This window comes from Strix uralensis, chromosome 13 (assembly GCF_047716275.1).
Source record: "Strix uralensis isolate ZFMK-TIS-50842 chromosome 13, bStrUra1, whole genome shotgun sequence".
Lineage (NCBI taxonomy): Eukaryota > Metazoa > Chordata > Aves > Strigiformes > Strigidae > Strix > Strix uralensis.
The window spans coordinates 16,587,087-16,606,821 of NC_133984.1; the positions used below are offsets into that span (position 1 = coordinate 16,587,087).

At 40.7% G+C, this 19,735-nt stretch overlaps 1 protein-coding gene across 1 annotated transcript in view; it reads left to right on the top strand.

Annotated features, from left to right (window-relative positions):
• COL4A6 (collagen type IV alpha 6 chain) overlaps positions 1 to 19,735 on the top strand; it is a 137,561-nt gene that overhangs the window by 86,165 nt on the left and 31,661 nt on the right. The window contains exons 5-18 of the mRNA XM_074882272.1: positions 575 to 619; positions 6,072 to 6,188; positions 8,696 to 8,764; positions 10,170 to 10,205; positions 10,617 to 10,679; positions 11,285 to 11,320; positions 11,457 to 11,498; positions 12,357 to 12,449; positions 13,493 to 13,546; positions 14,952 to 15,011; positions 15,929 to 15,973; positions 17,204 to 17,257; positions 18,477 to 18,546; positions 19,269 to 19,379. Coding sequence (XP_074738373.1) covers positions 575 to 619; positions 6,072 to 6,188; positions 8,696 to 8,764; positions 10,170 to 10,205; positions 10,617 to 10,679; positions 11,285 to 11,320; positions 11,457 to 11,498; positions 12,357 to 12,449; positions 13,493 to 13,546; positions 14,952 to 15,011; positions 15,929 to 15,973; positions 17,204 to 17,257; positions 18,477 to 18,546; positions 19,269 to 19,379 — 895 coding nt within the window. The remainder of the gene's footprint in view (positions 1 to 574; positions 620 to 6,071; positions 6,189 to 8,695; positions 8,765 to 10,169; positions 10,206 to 10,616; positions 10,680 to 11,284; positions 11,321 to 11,456; positions 11,499 to 12,356; positions 12,450 to 13,492; positions 13,547 to 14,951; positions 15,012 to 15,928; positions 15,974 to 17,203; positions 17,258 to 18,476; positions 18,547 to 19,268; positions 19,380 to 19,735) is intronic.

A 19,735-nucleotide genomic window follows, 5' to 3' on the forward strand; every position in this document is an offset into this window, starting at 1 on the left:
CCCTCATGAAAGCAATATACTTTACCTTTCCAAAGCAAGAGCAGTTTAGACTGCATATTCTGCTTACACAGTCTGTTTCACTACTATCCAGAGCAGAGCAGCAGAACCAACAAAGTGGTAATTACTTGCAACTCAGCCAGGGGTGGTCTGAAGTTAATACATTGGTCTGCATATTTCTGGATGGTGCTGTCCAAGTATAGACAGAGACACCCGTAAGTCCTGTTGAAACTCTTGGAAGGTCAAGTGTGACACTGAGAGTTAAGCTTATACAGGATTGTTTATTTTCCTGGCATCTTGTTTTCCCCAGATGTGCAGTAGAAGATTACATTTTTACTTTAAATTGCCTGATTAAAACATTCCTGAAACACTCATTTGGCATCCAGTCAAGCTCAGATGCTCAGCTCCTATCTTCCTGACCCCTGTGGTCAGAGAGAATCTACATGAGATAGTTTGCTCCTTTTGGTTTTGAAAGTTAAAATCCAAGACTGAAAACGCTGGAGTGAAAAGTATCTCGCAGGTAACTGAAATATACAGATTGATGAAGTGAAATACAATGTGTACTCTTTTTCTTCAGGGCCCAATGGGAGTTCCAGGGTTTCAAGGCATCAACGGGATCCCAGTAAGTTTGCGTGTGTAAATATAAATCACCAGAATGTTAGTCACAGCCAAAAGCACGTAAGCACAATGAGACTGTCCTAACACATGCATAGTGTATCTTGCAAGCGCTTGCTTCTCTCTGGAGGGAAACAGCAGTGTTTGTTAGTCTACCTGGTGATCCCATCATGTTTTGTAAGATGTTTGGAGCCTGTTACGGGATGATAGGAAGTTGATACGTGTCGGGAAGTGAACCTGAGTTACATGGGGATCCAACTGTGCATCATTGATAAGTTTTTCTTTCAGCACCATGTTCTCTCAGCACCATGTCTAGAAAACACATATCATAAAATCACAGACTTAGAGAACTCAAAGGGAGCTCAGACAGTCAAACAGGCATGATTAGCTGTGCTTCAGGCCATTTTTAGTATGTGTTTCCTAACCAACTCTTAAAACCTTGTAATGATGGAGACTATAACTTCTCTGTTAGAAAAGCTTTGCTAATGCCTAGCTTCAGTCTTTCTTTCTGCAGTTTAAAACCACAAAAAATTATGTGCCTAGAGTGTTTTGACCAACTTCCTTTTGCTTTGGTTTTCCCCAGTGATTTTTGCAAAGATGTCTTACAGACATTTTACCTCAGGGGAGTTTTAGCTGGGGCCAGCTTTAGAAGTTGCCCCAAACTTCCTTGCTCTCTCTACACTATTTAGCTCATCCTGCTTTCTCCTTCTGGTATTAGAATTCTTTTTCTTTTTGCTGATCACATTTTTCCATCTTCTGTACCCTTGTGCCTTCAGACTATACTCATGCTCTTTCTCATCCTTCCCTACTTCCTCAGCTGGCCAACAGCTCCAACAGTTGAGCTATGTTTCCTTACTTCCTATCAAAAACTGAATTGTTTTGATAGATTGGCTGAAAATGCACAGTTGGCCCTGTAAATGAGCTTGCTTGATTCCAGTTCCTTCCTGGCCCTTGTCCTTCTCTCCCTCTGCTCATCCTTGCCTATTTTCTCTCCTGCTCTACTCTCTTGCTGCTATTTTTTTATTTTCCCACCAGCCAACTCTCTAGCTCTGAAGAGAACAAGCTGTTCCCATAATACTTAATTTAATTGAACACACTGTGGGAACATGCTGTTCTCAGGGTATTTTTTCAGATGAGGCTCTGAAGAAAGGGGATTCCCAACAATGAGGGGAGGCAGAGATACAGCAAGAGTCATTGCCAGGTAGTTGGCAGCGACAGGCATTCCAAGGAAAGAGTAGGGGAGGTAGATGAGACAATTCAAAGCCTCCAGCATATGCAGATCTACTCTGTCTGCTTTACAGTATTTTGCAGGTGGCCGAATGGGAAAGAGGCAGGTTTTGCTGCTCCTGAACAGCAAAGTGCTCACCACTGTGTCTCTTCTGTGCCACAACTGCAGGACAGAACAAGGGGGAAGGGAAACAAGTTCATACTGTTTACATTTTAGCCACTGAGATAAATACTTCTATTCTAGGGTGAAAATAGCAACCACCACTGCTTGAGAAAATATTTATACTTTTGCCGGTTGCATTTCAGAACGGGGAGTAGCTTAGGTTTGTGGTGAAATGTGTACAAACATATGCACGTTACATGGATGTGTGAAATGCAGAACAAAGGAGAAAGAGCATGTGTGTGCTGATACATGTAAGAGAAAAGTAAAAATACATTTCTATCTCTGCACAAGGATTAACATCTAAATATCAAGAGAGATTCTTTGTAGTATGCAGGTACATTAGCATGGGCAGGTATATTTTAGTCATGGCCAAAGGACTGCAAGGCTGTGATTCAGAGGGGAATCCTACTACTGACCTTAAGGGAAGTGGTGTTCCACAGAGTTCCCAGCGGGAGTGCTGGTGGCAAGTAAATCATGTTGTTGCAGCTGGCCTGACTAATCCCTTTAACCTAGTAAATACAGCAGCTACATGTGTTTATTGCTAGCCTTTCATGTCACACTGTAGAAGAAGCCCTGAAATCCTTAGCCCTACTCGGGAAGTTTATTTTTTCCTATAGGACAAGATTCAAGGACACCTCTGGCAAAGGCTGGAACTGGAGCCGGAAGATGTATATAGCTTTTCATGAACTGCCCAAGGAGTTCTAGAAGGAAATATTTCTTTGAGAAGTGAGCCCTTTCTGTACCACAAAAGCTAGAGCTACGTGGAAAGGCAAAGTTCTCTTTTGTGACCCTCCTAGAGGAAATGCAAGCACTTGGTGATGGCTGTAAAAAGACCATTTTACTGTAGCAATCCATGAAACTGCTTATTCAATTAGTTTTGTGTTCACCCTTAATTGCATTTGTTTCCCTGTTTTTAAATATTTGTTGAGCTCTTCTGTTGGGATTGCCTTTGTGCTGTTTGGTTTAGAAAAGAGGCCCCTTGGGATCACAGTGTTAGTGTACGAGCAAGAGTAAGATAAAGCTAGGGCCTAGGTGAACAGTTCAGGTTTCCTTATCTGTCTCACAGGGAATGTCTCCTTTTGTGAGAACAGAGAGCACAAGTGATCTCTCCAGCCTGTGTTTTAACTCAGGTCTGCAAAGTAGTCACCCTGCCATGTATAAGTAAAGCCTGTAAAAGTCTTCTGTCTTAGTCAGTTGAGGTGCTTGTGCTGAATTGGCACATCTGCCAAAACAGGAATTAGAGGAGGTGAGAGCAGCGAAACTATTAGCCACTGGTTTTGAGGTCGAAAGAGCTCTTTAACTCAGTATTTTAAATCCCCTGGGAAAAGGTTAATTTAAGCCATGACTTTACAACTCTTAAGGAAGTCAGTTGTGGGTGCTCAGTATCTCCTCAGGTAAGGTTCTTAAAACATTATGAACTCTGATAGCAGATTAACTAGAAAGTAGAAAATCCTGTGGATTTTTTTCCTAAAGCAAAAGAGCCAGCATGTGTATGTGTGTGCGTGTGTGTCAGTCTGTGTCATGCTTTGGCTCAGAACCAGACATGGATGCCATGGGATTAAGTGACAGGGCCACAGATTTATTTAATACACATAAAAAATCACTGTGGTCAGCATACCTTATGTCCTCTTTGTGAGCCTTGCTCACATATTAAGAGGATACCAAAATCCTTTGGACCGCTTACAGACTGTGTTGGTCTGAGGGTTAGGAGGTCTCACCCAAAGCATTTCCCAAGACATGAGGCCACCAGCCAGCTGCCTGCCATGGGCTGGCTCTTGGCCAGCGCTAAAGCCTTAGCAGCTTGGCTCCCCGTTGTCTAGCTCTGAGGGGCAGATGTTGGCTGTTCAGCTTCACTGAACCCTACAGCTGGTCACCTTATGTTGTAACCAGATACATCTGCACTTGTCCCACACAGCTTCTGGTTTTGTTGATGCTGTAAACAAAGTGAAAGACCTGATAGACATTGACCACTCTGGCCTCCTTCTGCAGTCACAGCCTGTGCCGTCAGAGATTTGCTGCTCTTGGCTATGACATCCCGCATGGATGGAGGAGGGTGTGTGGCCACTGATTTGTTCCAGCTTTGGGAACCAAATGAAAAAATTTCTAAGAGACAAACATAAGTGGCAATAAATTGGTGCTTCAGCCTTCTCCTGTTGCTTTACCAGGGCCTCGCAAGTCCCTGCTTGCCTACCACATGTGGATGTTTTGACAAACAGACTTTAATCATCCAGGCAACTGGTACTATGTACGCAGTGGTGCCTAATGCTAATGATTTGGGATTACTTCGTTCCATGTCCTGAGGCCTTGTTTAATCTCAGATTTATACTTGTCTGGGTGAGCTGCCTTGATCCTGTAGCGGAGACACACTTTACATTCATTTAGTTTGCACCTTATTGACTGACAGAGAGCAGATCTGGGCTCTCTCCCCTTCTCTCCATTTTGTTGGCACAAATCACAATGCAGATACCAAATGAGCTGGACCAAGGAACTTATCTGGCTGAAAGCCAGCTATTTTTCTGCCGTGTTGCTTTCCTGCTTCAACTCGCCTATTCTGACTGTGCTTATGCCAGCACAGGGAAGAGGTAGGGGTGAGTAAGCAGGAGTCTACGATGGCCCTCCTGGCAGCAGCTGAGACCAGTGATCAGCTTGAGTATTCATTTAATTATGGCCTAAGTTGCTCTGCATCCTTGGGAAAGTCACTCTGCTACTGTGTGCCCCCAGCTTCTCATCCGTAAAATGAAGATTATAGCATTCCCACATTTTTGCAAGGCATTTTAAGATCCTTAGATAAAAGGCTTTACATTACTGCAAAGTTCTCACTGACTTTGGTCAGAACATATGCTATTGGCTTGGGCTGGGAAGACCTTTAGCAACACAAATGTGTTTTGTTTTAAGTGTCAGGCATGAAGGATTGTTAATGTTCTGCTTTATCTCCATTTTATCCATGTTTATTTTTTTACTTTCCTAGTGTGAGTCATAACTTGTTTAATGCCATATCTTAAGGATGAATCTTTGGGATCAAACAAAAAGTACTTTTGGGATGAGTCAAGATCAGGGTGTACAGAGGGAAGGGAGAGAACTGTCAGTTACTGATACTATCTCCGTAAGTTTAATTTTTCTTCCTGCCACAAAACACTGTCTTTGAGTGCCACAGAACTCATTTTTATGAAAAGGAGGCTAGAATAAGGACCTGCCTGAAACCTGGGTAGTGTGACCTGACAGTTCTGCCTTTCTGTGTTTTGCCTACACATACCTGTATGACACTGAAGAAGAAGTAACTAAAGTCTCAAACGTTGATCTCCTTTGCACCAGTACCATGCTGAGTAAACTCCAGTCAAATTAATAGAGCTATACCAGGGCAAAAGAGGTGTAAAATCAGAATTAGGTACAATTGTATTCTACTCTGCTTGATTAATAATTGACCGTTACAAATACTTTCTTTTAGATGCTGTTAGTTTAATTAGGTCTTTCTCCCAGTTGCTTTGGCTAAGATTTTAAGTTTAATATAACAAGAAAAGCTGTTTTGCTTGAATGGCCTGATGCTGGAGCTGTAACATCTGTTGAACTATTAAAGGAAAGAATCCACACTGGAGAGGAAGAGAAGTCATTGAAACTTTAAGCAGATTGGAATTATAAATGCTCAGTATTGTTGAGTCTGCCTCTGTCCTTGTTTTCACATGAGCAACTTCCATTCCTGGTGTCAGGTGCACCTGTGTGTGCTGTTTTACACTGTGTTATATGCCATATATTTCAGACTGCTGTGGGATGAGTATTGCCCTTTCGGGACCTACTCATGCACAAGTTATGTACTTCAGAAAATTATCCCTTGGAGAAAAAGGTAATTAAATGAATGCAGCCAATGTTCTAGGATTTAAGCTTTGGGGAGGATAAACAACGCTGGCCAAAGAAGCTAGTTCTGTTGCAGTCTGCCATACACTGAACTTGAGTGGGAGTTGTGTGTTTCTTTTGTTTCGTGTTGCCATTTGGAAGATATCAGTTTTCTGGGGACAGTATTACTAATAAAATAATGCATTCTGTCAGTCAGTCTCTCTTTTTCCCCTTCATACAGGGTCACCCTGGGCAATCTGGACCTAGAGGTCTGCCTGGCCTCGATGGCTGCAATGGTACCACTGGGAGTCCTGGTGTTTCTGGATCAGATGGGTTTCCTGGCCTACCTGGGCTGCCTGTACGTCCCAACTCGAATATGGTGTTTTGTAGTCACTAAGCCAGGTTTTGCTTTTCATGTTGTTGTTGGAAAAGCAACTCCTAAGTACTTAGGAAGAACCCTAATAACCCTAAGTTTATTAGCATTGTTAGAGCTCAGTATCATTTTCTTATTGAAATTCCACTCTGAGGATAAAATGAAGATCCTGTGAATTCAGTGTGCTGCCACAGCAAGTTATACCATTGTCACTCGGCAGTAGTCAAGCCAACTCAGAAGAAACCATGATAAAGTTTCTAAAAACCATGAAGTGTCAAACATCTTCCACCAGGCATGTTTCAAATTAGTGGATGCTGATTCGGGAAAGGATGTTATCTCATGTTCAAGTCTATGCATCAAATATTGGATGCCTTCCTTCAGGTCTTAAGATAGCCAAAAGCTTCAGTCTCACTGAGTGTCAATAGGATTTACTTTCCAGGGTATGTGTTTTACTTTCAAAACCACTTTTCCACCAGGTTGGAGTTTTATCTAGCCTGCATTGGACACCTGAAAGTTAGGTGTCTAATCTATTCATCTGCAATCCCCTCTTACAGCAAGTGGTACTTGCAAGAGCACTTCCCCTCCCTTTGCCTTTCAGGATGAATTATCTTTGGAGATTATCTTTCTGCATGGACTGTAGAGGAATGGAAGGTAGCACACTCTACACTCTGTTTTAAGTGGGTAGGGTTAGTTATAAGAACCCCACTCTTAGATACTTTTGGGAATTACGTTCTTTTATAAAAGTACGTGGTTATTTTTGAAGTGTAAGCAAAAAATATTTGACTTGATATTAACACATTTGACAAATATTTGAATATTTGTTCGCATTCGAAGCCTGATCTTACAAACAAAGGTCATGTGACACATCATATGTGTAATGGAACTCCTTTGCACATATACCTGAAGAAGAAAAAAATACAGCTGGCGGATATAAATAATGCCGTTTGTTTTCCTCATTTCTAAACTGTGCTAAGACATCTTTGTGTGTCATCCAGGCTTGAAATTCATATGATGCTGAAAAATACTTAAGCAGTAAGATCAAATTAAAGTGCTGCTTTCTAAAGTAACTGATTTACTCATACCTGCTGCTCAAATTTCTGTTTTGTAATGAATGTAGGATTACATTTTGGCAAGGAAAGCTGCTTGGATCAGACAACCCCTCTCAAATTAAGTTGGCAATTAAACGAAATCACCTCAGATAAATTGGATGAATGATCAAAATTAAAATAAACTGGGTAAATCTAGAATTATAATGGCAGATTTTTCAGAAGATTCATGCAGTCTACCAGTTTTTTCTCTCATTGATTCTAAACAAAATTCAGTGACTTACAGTGTTAAACAAGAGATAGACTCATAGAATGGTTTGGGTTGGAAGGGACATTAAAGATCATCTACATACTCCCTGCCATGGGTAGGGACACCTTCCACTAGACCAGATTGCTCAAAGCCCCATCCAACCTGGCCTTGAACACTGCCAGGGAGGGGGCAGCCACAGCTTCTCTGGGCAGTCTGTGCCAGCGTCACAGTGAAGAATTTATTCCTTGTATCTAATTTGAATCTATGCTCTTTCAGTTTAAAACCATCACCCCTCGTCCTATCCCTACACTCCCTGATCAAGAGTCCCTCCCCATCTTTCCTGTAGCCCCTTTAAGTACCGGAAGGCCGCTCTAAGGTCTCCCCAGAGCCTTCTCTTCTCCAGGCTGAACAACCGCAACTCTCTCAGCCTGTCCTCACAGGGGAGGTGCTTCAGCCCCCTGATTATCTTCGTGGCCTCCTCTGGACGCACTCAAGCAGGTCCATGCCCTTCTGATGTTGGTGGCCCCAGAGCTGGACACAGAACTGCAGGGGGCGGTTTCATGAGAGCAGAGCAGAGGGGTAGAATCCTCTCCCTCGACCTGCTGGCCACACTTCTCTGGATGCAGCCCAGGACACAGTTGGCTTTCTGGGCTGTGAGCGCACATTGCTGGCTCACAGTCGGTTTTCCATCCACTAATATCGCCAAGTCCATCTCCGCAGGGCTGCTCTCAATCCACTCCTCGCCCAGCCTGGATTTGTGCTTGGGATTGCCCTGACCCATGGGCAGGACCTTGCCCTTGGCCTTGCTGAACTTCATGAGGTTTGCAGGGTCCCACCTCTCCAGCCTGTCCAGGTCCTTCTGAATGATATTGATATGTATATGGACAGGAGGGTTACACCGTGTCAGGCATTCAAATAGGATCTTAAAAGTTGTCAAAGGCCTAAAATAAAAGGGAAATCTAATATAAACAGGTAAATACCAGAGAAAATATTTGCAGAGCCTTGTTTTTCTAAAGCCCCAGGAAGTCTTAAGTTCTCATAATACCACAGCTTCTTTGACAAAGCTGCAGTTTAATTTTGCAGTTTACTGGAGATGGAAGTTTGCGTTGTTCATTATGCTGAATATAAATTATTTCAAAACTATATCAGTATTTTTTCCAGAAATTTATTTTTGACTTTTTTCTTTTTTAAATCAGGGTCGTCCTGGCCCAAAAGGCCTTAAAGGAGAACCTGTGTTTGCTCAAGGCAGTCTTAAAGGAATGAAGGTAAGACTTGTCATCACATAGGAGAAAATGCAGTACAAGAGACAGTTTGATGTCCTACAGGTTGCAGGGCTGATGCTGCAGTTTTGATTGCTCATGATGTTAGATGTGGGTATTCTGGGTATGTCTTAATGCAAAGCTGTGAAAAAGGCCTTATAATAACTTCATTAATGAGAACACAGAATACTCTCAGAACTTGGAATTGCATGGTCTTTGCAGAGATCTTGTTCATCCCGTACTGGGATGCTGAGATATTGCTTACCCTGGTACTGTTCAGTGTAATTGCTGGTCCTTCACTTGTCTCTGGAGATCTAGCACCATTCATTTGGGGTGTCAAACCACAGATGTGAGGAATTTCTTGTAAGCTTATCCTGACTTATATGAGGTAGCATATGTGGTTTTAGATGCATATGTAGCAAAGGAGAGGCCCTTCACCTACTCTCTGAACTTTCCTGTAACTGGCATCTTTACATGGGTCAGGGCTGTTGAAATAACATCTCAGGGAACTTGCAAGTGCATATTAAGATTTCTACTGTGAGATCCCAGTGTTTTTTGTATTGGGAGATACTAGTCAGTAATCAGTCATATTCTCAATTTAAATATGTGAGTATCATATCCCACTCATAGTATTCCATCCTTTGCTTCTGTGAAGTCAGGATATTACTCTCTCTATTTAATAAGGACCTTGCCCTGAAATGTCGATCAAGTCTGTAATTTTATTTCCTGTACAGAAAATACAAACTGTGGATAGACAATTTCAGTTTACTGTTTGGAACAGTGCATAGGTTCTTGAATTTGCTCATGTGAAAGATTTGGTTCTTGGTTGCCTTGAAACAAAGAAACACCAGCTTACCATGGTTGTGATTTTGCCAGAAGTACTAGGTTTGGAATAAATCTGCAAAGTATTCAGTACCACTGAGTACTGAATGTAAGTCATGTAAGGCCCCTCACACTGACTTTGTTGGTCAAAATTAAGAAATTTTCCAGAATTATACCCACATATACACTCATAAATTGGTAAAAGTTAAATAGATATTTATTTCCATATTTATGGGAAATACAGCTAATTTGATATAATAATGACATGCTTTTACATATTCTATAGCGGTCTTGTAATGAAAGTTTTTAAGTGTGTTTTCCAGTCTTTTTATGATTAATATGTTTTTTTTCATGGCACTTTAGTTTCTCTTGTTACGGGTAAATAAAATGGTTGTAATTTCTCAGGAGTTTTGGAATCTCTCCATTACCCAATTTAAATATGAAAGCACTGGTGTCAAATATTTTCCCATTTAAACTTGATCTAATATTAAATAAGAGAAAATATTTCTATTTATACAAAACTTAATGTTCCTTATAGTTTGTTGCAGTAATATAGTGTAATTTTTACTCATGTATTTATAATTTTTAGGGAGAAAATGGTCTTCCTGGATTGGATGGAATTTCTGTAAGTTATTTAATTTGGGGAATAATGATTTTAAAGCATATAAGTAGGTAATTTTTCATGTATTGGATCTCAAGGACATTTTTCAAATTAGTGGGCCATGTATTTACATGTGTGATACCCATAGCATGAGGAATTTCAGCTTTGTAATGGTATGATTGGATCCACATTATGGTAGAGGAAGTGAGATTTTTGCTATTCCTTTTTCAAATCAAACTCCTTTCTACCATGAACTCTGTAACTTTGATTTTCAAAACACATCTAATAATATAAAATGGATTGTTAAAGTATTTGAATTGGCATAATTGATTAGGGGATATTACTTAATGTTTCCTGAGACTCACTTTGTCTTTGGCTGGGGTTTGATGTGGTGCGTGCCACACATTCTGTATTTGTCCTATGTTCTTCTTACAGGGCCCAAAAGGTTTTCCAGGTCCAGTAGGCTCTGCAGGCCCCATAGGATTACCAGGTTTGCAGGTAAGAGACCTGATAGAACAGTTCAAAATGTTGGCAGTTTTCCCTCCTTATCTACATTTGTTTCATGACAATGAGCAAAAGCGTGTGCGCATCTGAAAGGACTTCAGGCATGGAATACATGAATTTAGAGAGTTTAATCTAGTCACAAGAGGGAAGGCTTCTCTCTGGAGTCTTGTTCAGAGCAGCAATCATGAATGAGGGCTCCAGCAAAAGCCTAGAGTGCTGTCTACAGACACGACATTATACTATTCTGAGCACTTCCTCGTCTTAGGATGAGAGGGAATATGCTGACCTCTGCATGTTTGGAGCGTTTGTCATCATGAAATATGTTAAAGAGTTGCTTTTTCGAGATACTACAAGAGAGTTTCTGTTGGACAGAGGTAAAAACGAACTACATGTTTGTTGCTTTTAAATTTAACCACAGTACCAAAGGGCTATGCTGTCTATTATAGATGTGGAGACTTGAAGATCACGTGTGTCAGTTACTTTTGCTTTGGGGGCAAGAGATGAAAGTTCGGGTACCAGTGCAGATCCCAGCATTGCTCTAGTTGTGTGCATCCTAATTAAGTCAAAAGAAATAAAATCTTGATCTTGTTCACATTTAGGGTCCAATGGGTCCCCCTGGGCCACCAGGTCCAAAAGTAAGTACCTATTTTTCCTGTCTTCTTTCTACACCTGATGGTTGGCTTTTTTAACAGTGTTGTGGGCATAAATGATAATGATGCTATTGTTGCTGTTGATTTATTATTGATTCATCATTGTTTTTTTGTCTCCTAGGGTAACATGGGATTAGGCTTTCAAGGAGAGAAAGGAGAAAAGGTAGGTGAAATGGAAGGAGCATGGAATAATACTCCAGTGTTTCGTCATAGCTTGATCCTCTAGGAAGTGACTAGATTCTAGTATTTTCCTCTTTTCCTTTTCCTTTTCTTCTCTTGGACTGATTGACAGTCCAAATACTAAAGAGTCTTGCTGTTCCTTATCTGTTGGTACACAAAAAAAGGATGGGAGCTTTTTCTGGATGAAGAGGGAGAAGGGGAAAATCTCAATTCTATGCCATATTTTCATGGTTAGAGACATGTGGTCTTAGACATCTTTTGAATTTGTCTGTCAGTTTCTTTGGACCCTCACCTCTTGTATCGAATTATTCTACTGACTTCATTCTTTTTGATGTTCATAATATTCTTTGGATCAGCCGATGTGTAATCTATAGTCTTGCTATCCTAAATGAGTGTCCTGCAGTGTGTGTGAGAATTTACACTGGCATAATGGGGCTTCTCAAAGTTCTCAGCTTGGGACTTGATTCTACTGCTGTTAAAATCAGTTCTCAGCATTCTACATTTCTAATTGTTTCTTGTCTTCTTTTCTTTCATATTTCTCCTCAAAGTTTTTCTGGAATGTTTTCCTGTTGATACAAAAGCTGTGCGTTTTTTGGGTTTTTTTCCTTGCCATGTTTTATATCCAGAGCTCTTCTGAAACAGATTTAATACATTTTGTTCATCTTAATTTTCAGTCTGATCTTTTGACTTCCGTGACCAAACTCCTGTGCCAGCATTCGGGCACACAGATATTATGGATGTGGGATATAATTAGAGTGGCTTTTTTCTGATTCGCAAGCCACTTTCATAGGAAATCAAACATGTTCTGCCTGTGTTAAATAGCTTCCTCTTTTGCCAATAGGGTGATGTAGGGCTGCCTGGCCCTCCAGGTCCCCCACCATCCACTGGAATACTGGAATTCATGGGATTTCCAAAAGGGAAGCAAGGAGAAAAGGTCTGTAAATTCAGTTTATGAACTCTTTTTCTTCCCATGCTTCTTTGTTCAAGGATGAATGAAAATGCTGGACAGCGAGCGATGTTATATTCCCAAATCAAAATAATTTTATGTACTAGTTTAATCTGCCAGATGGCTATTGAATAAAAATATTCTTGGCTCAGAGCATTGTGAACCACTGGAGAATCCATACTTCTCTGAAGGAGAAATCTGAAAGCTATTTAAAGCTTTTCATCATTAAACCTAAAAATAAATGAACTGTAGTTTGATTCTGTTAGACCTGTGAAATTGTGTCAACTGAAGCAAAAAACTCAAATCCATTTAGAAAAATAAATTAAAAACTTCAGCTTTTTTTATTTGGCTATGATGCACACTACTCTGAAATAGTCAGATTTCTCTCCTTTACTTTGTTATCCCGGTTACTGAGATACGTATTTAGCTCATCAGTGTTTTTGTAAAAGCTGTATGGATCTTGAGTTAAAGACTCTCTACACACATGAAATTTAGGCATACTGAATTAATCTGGGACCTATACAGGCTGGTTCGGGAGCCCAGTCTAGGCTTGCCTAAGCCCCTGCATAAGTCATAAGAGATATTGCCTTACTTGGTGGAGTTACATTAGTGTGAGGTGAGATTCAAACAAATGCCATTCCTTTTGGCTCACTCTTGAATTTATAAGCAGGATTGTGAAGATACTATGCTATGTCATCATGTATTATTTTGCTTCTTTCCATGAAGTAGTGTGCATGTTCCAATTCCCTAGATGACGATATGAAATGCTTCTGGTTTGACTTCTAGCAGTGGAGAACAGTTCCCAAGTAGTGGTCTTTGAAGCCACGGGAAGTGGTCACAGACAATCTGTTGCATGTACCAGCACTGTGCTGAGAGACACTGTATCTGGCACATGATGACACAAATTGAGTATACTTGCTGACAAATTACAAGGCCTTACTTTAGGAGTCAGAAGCATGACGGGTGGATTGGGGAAAGCCTTGCTTTCAAGGGCACAGTGATTTATTGTGTTTACCTCTTCCCCTTGTCAGGGTGAGCCAGGCCCTCAAGGATTCCCTGGAGACAAAGGATTGCCTGGCATGCCGGTAAGGACAGAGGACAGGTTTTAATACATGACTAACAAGAGTTAGATGGTTCAGCACCCTCTGAATAGCTCACAAAGTCTCTACAGGAGATTTTAGGCACCACAGTACTTTGAAAATCTGATAAAAATGTCCACAAGGCTTTCTGAAGTGTGTGACTGTAATCTGATAGTTTTTTGTCCTGGAGATACAAAGAAGATAAAGCTGTCCCACCATAGACGTTACAAAGCAGCCATCATCTCAGTACATGTAACCTGCAGTTTGCAGAGACCTGCAAGTGGACATACTCTTTACATGGCCACTTGATGGCAGTGTTTCTTGATGTCCCACAGAGAGCTAGACATATTTTTTTTTAAAAAATCCTTTTTTTCCCCTTTAATTATGTCTAAACATATTTTTTGTTATTTTACTTTAAAGCTGTAAAGCTCATGCAGATCTTTCTGTCTCTATATATATATCCAGTTTTAAAATGAGCTGTTTAACATTAGTGCTCGTAAACTCAGGAATGTGTAGCATCTGCTCTGTATGAATCAAGAACAACAATTTATCCCTGGATTCCAGAGAGCTATTTCCCAGCTTATAACCTTTTGTAAACACAGGTTATTTCGATAAGTTTAGGGAATAAATATTTTGTGGAACTTCTGACTAATAAGATAAATTGTTTGCCAGTTTCTTCAACGTACAGATGTTCTCAGTAAAGGCATGTGAGAAAAACCTGTACGTGAAGTACAGTTTGTTATTAGTCTTTCTGGACATGTTCCATTATGTGCATGTTTAGCTTTATGCATCACAAGAGACCCATTGAAGCTGGTGGGGTTGAACATATGTATGAACTTAACCACAACCATAAGGTATTTCAAGACTGAAGCCTGAAAATTGCTTAACTACTGTAACTCTTACTGAAATTAAATCCTGGTGTTCTATCTCTGGATTTGATAGTTCTTGCTGACTGGGAAAACCACCAAACATTTCCAAATGTTGTGCGTGAAAATGCTCATTTTGTGTCATTCTTAGGCTTTAGAAATGAAAAAGGGTGCTCTGAGCACTCCCTTGAGCTGCTTCTGTTAAGAAATTAGATTTCAAATAATTTCTAAATGTAGAATACAATACAGTGGCAGGACTTCGCTGTTTATAGCATGGGGTTATTTGCATTTGCTCCTGAGAGATGTGCTATGGTTTAAATGGATGGAAGTCATGGGGAATGAAGAAGATAATGTACTGCACATACTGCCAAGTCTAGTTGATACAGATTTTCTTTCTGGGACAAAAGAGTCCCTGCAGAAACAGTTCCCCTTGTCTCTCTGTTGTACTATTTATATTAATAGATAGGTTTGTGCTTATTTTGTCTTAGGGCTGTGCTATTCAATTCCAAACTGATCACAGATTTAATGTTGACATTTTTCTTCAGGGCTTTGGAGGTGCTGGAGAAAAAGGAGAAAAAGGTGTGCCTGGCTTACCGGGTGGCAGGGTAGGTAACTTTATCAAGTCCTTAAATGCCTGTTCTCAAACACATGAAGTGGGCCTTTCATCAACAGAAGCATTTCCAAAGCATGTAGGAATCTCAGACATAGGAATGGGTCCTATAGTAGCCAGTGCCATACAACAACAGAACCAATAGATAGTTCTTATCTCAATAAAGTCTCAGATTAAAGATGAGATAAAAAATGTATACAGGCAAGGCAGTCTAGGAAAATCAACCGAAAGTATTTAGTGGAGGTCTTGATACTGCAGGGTCTGTGTTTTTCCAATTTTTTTGAAAGCTTCACAGAAAAGGAAGCTTGCAGGAGGTCCAAATGAAGATAATAAAGAGGCCTTGCAGGAGCTTCAGGTAGCTCTTAACCAGTCCTAGAACCAACCATGAGAGAACACAGATAGATATTTGGGGAAGGAATGGGCAAGCTGACAATAGATGTTGGTCTAAGTAGTCAATGAATATGGGAGTTAACAGCATGCTCAGTCATACACCAGCCATAGATTCTTCAAACCACCACGACCCTGCAGAGATGTGCTTATACACAACAGGAAGACCAAGGCATTCTGTTCTGCATGTGCAGAATAAATTGTCAGGATAGAAAGTCTTGATTGCATTAAGTTTCATGGTTTTATAATGACAAACTTCCTCCCTAACTTCCTAGTAAGTTGAGACACCATGATTTATTTAACTTGAACTGCCAATTAGAAAGACAATGGTTAAAGAAGATGCAACTTCTTTTATTATTTATTCTGCTGAATTCTTTCAATTATGGTTGTTAATATTTGGGAGATATGGAAAATCAGTGGTAGCCTCTCCTTTTGCAAGTTTTACCTTTTCATTCTTTGGTGCCGAGATAATAAGAGCAGACTGAGATGGAGCCTCTGAAACTTAATGGTTTTTTGCTGTTCTAGGGTCTTTTGGGACTGGATGGATCTGATGGGTTTCCAGGGAGAAAGGTAAAATTTCTTTTATTTTTAACTGTACTTACAGTTACAGAAGCTGTCTAACTGTTTAAGATCTACTGACTTCCTTATCTAGTGGCTCTAAGTTCTCTGATGGATGAATGCACCTGCCTTATTAAAGTAGTGAGAGCTAACTAGAAAGTCCATGTAAAACTCTAGATCCCTTTAACTGTCTCTCTAGTTATCCCTACGTATTCAGAGGATCACCTTCACAGATTGGAAATTGTACATTCCCTCCTGGAACAATCAACCCTCCCACTTTTCCCCTTTCGAGGGTGAAAACGGCCAGGTGATCAAGTGCCTGAAAACGTGTTAAAGCACTTCTACTTGCAGGTACAGCAGTAGAAGTTGTTCAAGAAAGCAACTTTCAGAAATACAATTCTCATTTTGCAGCCTGGAATTCAGTCACTTTCTTGTATGTTTTATGTATGTTCTTTTCAAGATATACTGAAGGTGATGGTATCTTCAATATAATCTAATTCATATCTATATCTTAAAATTATATGATTAAAACCAAGCCCTTTATGGGAAGTTTCTCAGCAATACTGTGTATGGGCTATATTGGGGCATACAGCTGTCCAAGACTTCAGAATCATAGGCAAGGTTTAAAGTTAAGGTTCCTTGCTCCAGAGCTCTTGGAATATCCCATTTTGTCTGCAGTTGCAGTAGGATTTGCAATCCATACTGGGCCAGCTTGAATGTTACCCAACAGAGAACGGTAGGTCACTTCTGTGTAGAGTCCCAGTCACACACCCAGAAAGGAATTTTGGTGTCCCTGAAAATGCTACCAGGAAATAGAGAGCTGGAGAGCTGGATCTCCCAGTGTGACCTTAAATGTTTTGGTGCCAATAATTTGTTGGAGGGGGAACAGAGTGGAGGTAAAAGTGTGGGGGACAAGGAAAATAATGTTCTAGACTCCTCACGAGCATTTCTGTGGTTCTGTGAGAACTCCAGGGTGTCCTCCTGATTTGGACACCCTGATGCCTACCCACAAGTTCTCAGGATCTTTACAGCGCAAGGAGGCCTAAAGGAGCTCTGGTATTTTGTGAGTGCTGAGAAATTGATACCATCAGTTTTCTCTTTCTTTATTTCTTGTGCAAATATTTGGTAGGACAATGAACTGGTTTGTGATTCAAGTCCAGGCACTGCAGATGTCTCAGCTAACAAGTAATACCAGTCTTATCGTCCCACTGTGTAACAGTGTTCCCCTGTGTGACTTTGCAGGGTCATCCAGGTATTCCAGGCTATCCAGGACTGGATGGAGTTGAAGGCATGAAGGTAACTTCTCACACGAGAATACTAAAGCATTGATTTTTAAAAGATGTTTGCATGAATAAATGTCATTGCCCGATCAAATCTCTTCTTTACTTCTGTATCACTGTAATTTTCAGTATGTTTCAGTTCCTCATTTATTGTTAAGGATAAAAGTGAACGATTGCTGAAATATGAACACTCGGATATTTTAATACCTGTACAATGTTCATTCATGTAACTTCATGACTTACAATTGTGGGTGTAGTCTCTCTGGTCTCCTTTATACACCAATGCCATATTTACTGGACAACTGAGGTGATATTAGATGGAAGTAAGTAAGATAGTTGCCAGGGCTGAGAAGTCTTAGATCACAGATCTACAAGTATTGACAAGCCTGAAAAGGATGTCTTCAGTTTCTTGTACTGGAGATAGGCAACGCATAGCAAACATTTTCTGGGTATCTCACAACTTGGGCAGTCAGACGTCTGGAAACTGGGTGGAAAATGGTTGGATAGCAGTTTGCTGTGAAAAGCACTTATCTGCCACCAAGATTGGTATATGATTGGCAGACACATGAAGTGCAAGTACTGAAAGGCTTTTTTGTGCACATGAAAGAAGTAGTAGGTACAGGTTTATGCACTGAGGAGTATTACTGGAAGAAGCAACAAGGTGTGCACTGCCTTGGCTCCCTGCATGGTGTTTATATTATAAATACGATGGCAATGTGGGCAACAGTCAGATTTTGCACTTGCTGTTTCAAAGGGGATTTGATACTGTGTTAAGAGTAAGAGGAAGGAATGATACTGCAGATAGTCACAACTTGGTTGTTCTACCTGGGTGATTTTATGGAGGAATCCATTTTCCTGGAAGTTCCTATTATTGAAATTCAGGATTCCAAGGCAACGGATAGCTGGAGTGATTAATGCTTTTGAAAACGGGTATGTTCATAGCAGCTCTCTTGCTTTACCACAAGGTGAACAAATATGATCTACCTGATACTGGTCAATATGCCGATATGATAACTGGTCTCCAGTACACATGGTATATACATCAGGAAGTAGGTAAGTCAGGACAGCAGATGATTGTGAATAACAGAACAAAGTGACTTCTTCACCAAGACAAAGAATGATGGTTAGTCAGTGAATGACCACAGACATTGCTACCATAATACAGTCTGTTTCCTGACAAGCAGTCTTCCCCTCCATCACCCATCTGAATGTGGCATGAATCTCTTCTTCTACAGGGTGAATTAGGTGACATCGGTCCCCCAGGCCCTCCTACCGTTATTGACAGGGAAGGTGTAGTCATTTCAGGTACACATTTCCATTTTGTTTTGGAACTTGTCTAAAGCACTTTTTCGGATCCAACTTTCCTTCTTACTACATTTTACCACTTTTCCACATTGTGTATAGGGTCTAACCCATCCCTTGTTATTTTTTCTTTAATTGCTGTGTTGTTGGCATACAGGTATGTTTGGTCCCATGTTTATAACTTCAGAGTTTACATTAAACCTTTCATCCCCACATTGCAGAATTATATGTTTCAAGGCAGAATGAAATTTAGTGCTTGGGAGGCTGACTGTGTGTGAGCATGGGGAAGTGCTGTGTGTCTGTCTTCAGTGTACTAAGAAAAAGTGGCTTCCTGTGTTGCTTGGAAGTGGGTACTCTGAGTGTCATTCTGCTATAATTTGCCATTCAATGTGGCAAGAATATTGTTGAGAAAATGAACTTAATTAACACCACAGCTGAGTGAGGTCTGGATGGGAACAGTGTCTGAAGCTGTAAAGGTAAGGGGACAAATTGTATGATCTCTCCTGTTCTTCCTTTGCATGCAGTCAAGTTTGAAACAACCTCTAACGAGTCAGAAGGGATTTTTCCTGTTATCGTTAACTTTGACTAACAGGCTTACTGCTAACGGCTTTGCAACCTTTGCTGTTGATGAGATCAGTGGCTGCTAGGGTAGGTGACTGAACATAGTCTTTCAGGCAGAATTCTTATGAGCTTTTCCTCCTTGTTTCTCTGTATTTGTCTACTAGGTGCCCCAGGCGACCCTGGAAACCCGGGAATACCTGGTTCTCCAGGAGATGAAGGGATCAGTGGTTTACCAGGTCTTCCAGGAGCTCCAGGGTTTCCAGCCCTTGAGAGAGGTAAACCAGCTGCTAACAGTGCTCTTAGCAGGCTGTTTTCTGTGTTTGTTGCTGAGAGGACTCTGTGTACTGGCCTGGAGACGGTGAAGGTATTGGAGTAAGCCTCTCCCTGCTCCTTCAACTGGCTGATTTGCAGACTGCTGTATGAGACATAGGAGGCAGGGGTGGCTCGCAGGGAAACCAAGTATGTCGACTTGAATGGGAGTAGAATTAGTCCCACAATGATTACAGCCCAGATGAGTCTTCAGGTGTGAATATTTGGTGTAGCAGTGTACATGGTTGGTTGGTTGGTTGGTTTCCATTTTGAATGAGTTGATTGACAGAACATTTCCTACATTTTAAATAAGAGCAAATAT